The sequence below is a fragment of the Pseudophryne corroboree genome, chromosome 1 (genome assembly GCF_028390025.1).
Source record: "Pseudophryne corroboree isolate aPseCor3 chromosome 1, aPseCor3.hap2, whole genome shotgun sequence".
NCBI lineage: Eukaryota > Metazoa > Chordata > Amphibia > Anura > Myobatrachidae > Pseudophryne > Pseudophryne corroboree.
The window spans coordinates 1,033,199,742-1,033,205,741 of record NC_086444.1 but is presented as its reverse complement, the minus strand read 5'-3'; the positions used below and the strand labels follow the sequence as shown (position 1 = coordinate 1,033,205,741).

At 45.9% G+C, this 6,000-nt stretch overlaps 1 protein-coding gene across 3 annotated transcripts in view; it reads left to right on the top strand.

Annotated features, from left to right (window-relative positions):
- The window catches only part of CFAP97 (cilia and flagella associated protein 97), a 170,509-nt gene that overhangs the window by 108,930 nt on the left and 55,579 nt on the right, over nucleotides 1–6,000 (top strand). Inside the window, exon 6 of one of the 3 annotated variants that reach the window (XM_063920750.1) lies at nucleotides 279–337. The exons of the other annotated variants lie outside the window; for them this stretch is intronic. Coding sequence (XP_063776820.1) covers nucleotides 279–337 — 59 coding nt within the window. The remainder of the gene's footprint in view (nucleotides 1–278; nucleotides 338–6,000) is intronic. 3 annotated transcript variants of the gene reach the window in all.

Genomic DNA, 6,000 nt, shown 5'->3' with positions numbered 1-6,000 from the left:
GAGCAACTCCTTTATTGGGGGTGTCTTGCTAATTGACTATAATTCCCACCTGTTGTCTATTCCATTTGCACAACAGCATGTGAAATTGATTGTCAATCAGTGTTGCTTCTGAAGTGGACAGTTTGATTTCACAGAAGTGTGATTGACTTGGAGTTACATTGTGTTGTTTAAGTGTTCCCTTTATATTTTTGAGCAGTGTGTGTATTATACACACACACACACACACACACACACACACACACACACCTTACCCTCTTTGTCTGTTTATTACCTTGAAGGAAACAAAAATTGTGAGATATCCGCAACAAGATCACTCTCTGACGAAACTGACCACAAGGTATAGTTTTATACTATCAACAGAGATTTAAATTAGTAATTTACCAAATGCCTCTAATACTTATACTGAAAGAATTGTAATACCATTCAAGAAATTAATGAGGGTTGGTGTTGCTCCCCAGAGTCAGAGGATTAACGAATGACATAGAAGAAAAAAAGAAGACTCTATTTTGGGGGCACACTTCAGAATATGTCCAGGGTTTACTAAATCTGAAGGATTAACAATATTGTAAAATATAACTTTTATTAATCATTAAAAACAAGGAATATCTGTTTTGGACAGACATGGGCACATATTACACATACGTACACACACACATATAAAAAAAGACCAAAAAACCTGCTGATGAACCAGGCGATTACGGTCACACTAAATTACAAATACTTGTATTGACACTATTGCAAAAAATCTCTCAATTGAGAAATGTTTATATTAATTTTAAACTTTGATTGTCATTGTATCAATATCTCAATTGAAAAATAGGTAACCACTGACCAACCACTCTTAGTTAGTTAATTACCAGCTATCATCTTGCTAGAACTCCATAAATCCAAAGTTAGTATAGTTGTTACTGATACGTTCATATACTGTAGGTATCTTGTTCAGCAAACTTGCAACATAACACATGAAAACTGGAACCTATGTATCAAATACCAAATGTTCAGAAATGATGTAACAAAATTGACAGTCTGTAGATCAGGGGTGGCCAAACAGGCGATCGCGGACATGCGACCAGTCGATCGCGATCCTACGCCCAGCCACCCGAAGCCGCGCCTCTCCTGCCTGCCGCCCTGCCCCTCTGTCTGGTCTCCGGCAGTGACGGCGGAGTGTATGGCTCAAATCAGGTGCCGGTTCGTTAGCCAATGAGAGCTCGCGGACCGGCGCCTTATTTGAGACATACACGCTGGCTGCCGTCACCGCCGGAGATCAGACTGAAAAGCAGGGCGGCAGGCAGGAGAAGCGCGCGCTGCGCTCACCACACAGTAACGGTGAGCTCTATTATGGGGGCATATCTGGCATTGTGGGCACATGGCTCAGTGGGGAGCATATCTGGCAATGTGGGTCAAATGTGGCACTGTGGGGGCATATTTGGCTCTGCGGGCACATGGCACTGTGGGGGCATATCTGGCACTGGGCACATGGCACTGTGGGGGCATATCTATAATCTGGCACTGTGGGGTCATATCTGGCACTGTGGGCACATGGCACTGTGGGGGCATATCTGGCACTGTGGGGGCATATCTATAATCTGGCACTGTGGGGGCATATCTAGCACTGTGGGCACATGGCACTGTGGGGGCATATCTGTATCTGGCACTGTGGGGTCATATCTGGTACTGTGGGGGCATATCTGTATCTGAAACTGTGGGGTCATATCTGGCACTGTGGGCACATGGCACTGTGGGGGCATATCTGTAAGCTGGCACTGTGGGGGCATATCTAGCACTGTGGGCACATGGCACTGTGGGGGTATATCTGTATCTGGCACTGTGGGGTCATATCTGGCACTGTGGGCACATGGCACTGTGGGGGCATATCTATAATCTGGCACTGTGGGGGCATATCTGTATCTGGCACTGTGGGGTCATATCTAGCACTGTAGGCACATGGCACTGTGGGGGCATATCTGTATCTGGCACAGTGGGGGCATATCTGGCACTGTGGGCACATGGCACTGTGGGGGCATATCTGTAATCTGGCACTGTGGGGGCATATCTGGCACTGTGGGGGCATATCTGTAAACTGGCACTATGGGGCATATCTAGCACTGTGGGCACATGGCACTGTGGGGGTATATCTGTATCTGGCACTGTGGGGTCATATCTGGCACTGTGGGGGCATATCTGGCACTGTGGGCACATGGCACTGTGGGGGCATATCTATAATCTGGCACTGTGGGGGCATATCTGTATCTGGCACTGTGGGGTCATATCTAGCACTGTAGGCACATGGCACTGTGGGGGCATATCTGTATCTGGCACTGTGGGAGCATATGTGTTTGAGGTTTTTACCTGTGCGGGCCAATGTGTTATTTCGTGTGAGGCAGTCATTACACTCTGTGCAGCAAGGCTACGTCCCTCTCAGCAAACTTGCAACATAACACATGAAAACTGGAACCTATGTATCAAATACCAAATGTTCAGAAATTATGTAACAAAATTGACTAACAGTCTGTAGATCAGGGGTGGCCAAACAGTCGATCGCGGACATGCGACCAGTCGATCGCGATCCTCCGCCCAGCCACCCGAAGCCGCGCCTCTCCTGCCTGCCACCCTGCCCCCCTGTCTGGTCTCCGGCAGTGACGGCGGAGTGTATGGCTCAAATCAGGTGCCGGTTCGTTAGCCAATGAGAGCTCGCGGACCGGCGCCTTATTTAAGACATACACGCTGGCTGCCGTCACCGCCGGAGATCAGACTGAAAAACAGGGCGGCAGGCAGGAGAAGCGCGCTCTGCGCTCACCACTGTGGGGGCATATCTGGCTCTGCGGGCACATGGCACTGTGGGGGCATATCTGGCACTGTGGGCACATGGCACTGTGGGGGCATATCTATAATCTGGCACTGTGGGGTCATATCTGGCACTGTGGGCACATGGCACTGTGGGGGCATATCTGGCACTGTGGGGGCATATCTATAATCTGGCACTGTGGGGGCATATCTAGCACTGTGGGCACATGGCACTGTGGGGTCATATCTGGTACTGTGGGGGCATATCTGTATCTGAAACTGTGGGGTCATATCTGGCACTGTGGGCACATATCTGGCACTGTGGGCACATGGCACTGTGGGGGCATATTTGTAATCTGGCACTGTGGGGGCATATCTGGCACTGTGGGCACATGGCACTGTGGGGGCATATCTGTAAGCTGGCACTATGGGGGCATATCTGGCACTGTGGGCACATGGCACTGTGAGGGTATATCTGTATCTGGCACTGTGAGGTCATATCTGGCACTGTGGGGGCATATCTGGCACTGTGGGCACATGGCACTGTGGGGGCATATCTATAATCTGGCACTGTGGGGGCATATCTGTATCTGGCACTGTGGGGTCATATCTAGCACTGTAGGCACATGGCACTGTGGGGGCATATCTGTATCTGGCACTGTGGGGGCATATCTGGCACTGTGGGCACATGGCACTGTGGGGGCATGTGTGTATCTGGCACTGTAGGGGCATGTGTGTATCTGGCACTGTGGGAGCATATGTGTTTGAGGTTTTTACCTGTGCGGGCCAATGTGTTATTTCGTGTGAGGCAGTCATTACACTCTGTGCAGCAAGACTACGTCCCTTTTTTTGTTATACCGCACCCACTTTTTTGTTATGCCATGCCCTTTTTTTTTTGCACGCGCGCCTACGGTGCGCGCTATTATTCCTCCTAGGTAGATCACAAAAGCTTTTTAGCTTTCAAAGTAGATCGCAGACTACAAAAGTGTGGCCACCCCTGCTGTAGATGGTCACAGGTATTATAGAGTAACAGCTCCACTCTCCCCCTATAACATAAACCGGGGCCAGTTCTTTAATACACAGGGTAATTGGTGCAGGTGTTGCTAAACACTGCATAGGTAATTTGAAAACACCTCTAAATTCCGACTTGTGGATACACCCTGCAATTTCCACAGAACATCATTCAGAAAGTAAAAGTTAATTGTTACTCATTTATAGGAAAATAAATAAAGCAGTGCAGCTCCACCTGACGCTCGCTACTTCTACTATTCCAGGTCAGCGGACGGTGGATGAGAGGGCAGCGGCCAGGGAATAGCTGATAGGAAGAAAGATAAGAAAGCCGCAGGCGTGTTCACATTGCTGCACTATTAGCGTGTCCAGGGCCTGCTGTACCATTAGGCAGCTTTAGGCAGCTGCCTAGGGGCGCCGGCCACTGAAGGGCACCACTGAATTCATCTTGCAAAAAAATGAAGGATGTCTCTGTATGCGGGTCAGTAATTAACTTTCAGATGAAGACATGGAACACAATAAGAAGCATACAAATATGACTCCAGAATCCCGACAGCCGAGATCCAGAATGTATGCCGGTTAGGGTTAGGCTGCAGGGAGGGTTAGGATAAGGGGAAAGGTTAACTAATGTCATTCAGAAAGTCCGTATTATAATGATCAGGATGTCGCTGTTACATAGTAACATAGTATTCTCACCGGTGGCATCCCATACCCAACCCCAATTAAATATCCCTACCAGACCCCATATACAGTATTATACAGTATATAAAGAATAGATGGCAATCAAGGTTTTTTACAGTGAAAGTATATTGTGAACCAAGTCACAAAATTTTGTGACCGTATGTGACCTTATATTGTGACAATTTATTTATCACTTTAAAAGTCCTTGAGTGCTGTCCTTTTTCTCTGTATATGTATAATGATGCAATTCACCCCAGTCCACTTAGTGGCCACCTGCATCTCACCTCCGAGAGGTGGTGGTGGGGTTTGTAGGTTAGGGGGTGCTAGACTGAAGCGTTGCCTAGGGTGCAGAGAGACCTTGCACCGTCCCTGAGCGTGTCCAAGAGTGGTTGGTCAATTGTTACCTATTTTTCAATTGAGATATTGATATAATGACAATAAAAGTTTAAAATTAATATAAACATATTTCTCAATTGAGAGATTTTTTGCAATATAGTTTCAATACAAGTATTTGTAATTTAGTGTGACCGTAATCGCCTGGTTAATCATCAGTTTTTTTTGGTCTTTTTTATATATGTGTGTGTACTTATGTGTAATATGTGCCCATGTCTGTTCAAAATAGATATTCTTGTTTTCAATGATTAATAAAAGTTATATTTTACTATATTGTTAATCCTTTAGATTTAGTAAACCCAGGACATATTCTGAAGTGTGCCCCCAAAATGGAGTCTTTTTTTTTTTCTTCTATGTCTTTTGTTTATTACCTTGTCTTGTTTCTTACTATATGTTCCCAGTTGTAAAGTACAGCTGAATATGCTGCGCTATATAAGTAACTGATAATGGGGTCAATTCTATTCGGCAACTAAAGAATAGCGCCGGGAATTAGCTCCCGACGCTATTCAATTCAGCTAAAGTTAAGTCGGCGATGTTCCGTTCTCGCCGACTTAACAGGTAGTTTTGTCGGGAGAACGGGCATTCTCCGACTTAACTACCCGGCGCGAGGCTGATTCCCGACAGAATCAGCCTCGCGCCGGCCGCGAGGCAGCACTTTTGTCGGGTTTCTTCTCTCATCCCCCGGGGATGAGAGAAGAATTCCCGACAATTGCGGGCAACTAGTAGCAGAATTGAATAGCGTTGGGAGCTAATTCCCGGCGCTATTCTTTAGTTGCCGAATAGAATTGACCCCAATGAATTAATAAATGACAGAATAAATAATAATAATGGTCTGCTAAACTGAATATGATAAGCTCCATTAGCCAGTAGAGGGCAGCAGTTTACATGTTCCTCCACAGTTAGACAAAGATACACTTTTTAATACAGGTTGAGTATCCCATATCCAAATATTCCGAATTACGGATTTTTTTTAGTGAGAGTGAGATAGTGAAACATTTATTTTCTGATGGCTCAATGTACACAAACTTTGTTTAATACACAAAGTTAATAAAAATATTGTATTAAATGACCTTCAGGCTGTGTGTAAAAGGTATATATGAAACATAAATTAATTGTGTGAATGTACACACACTT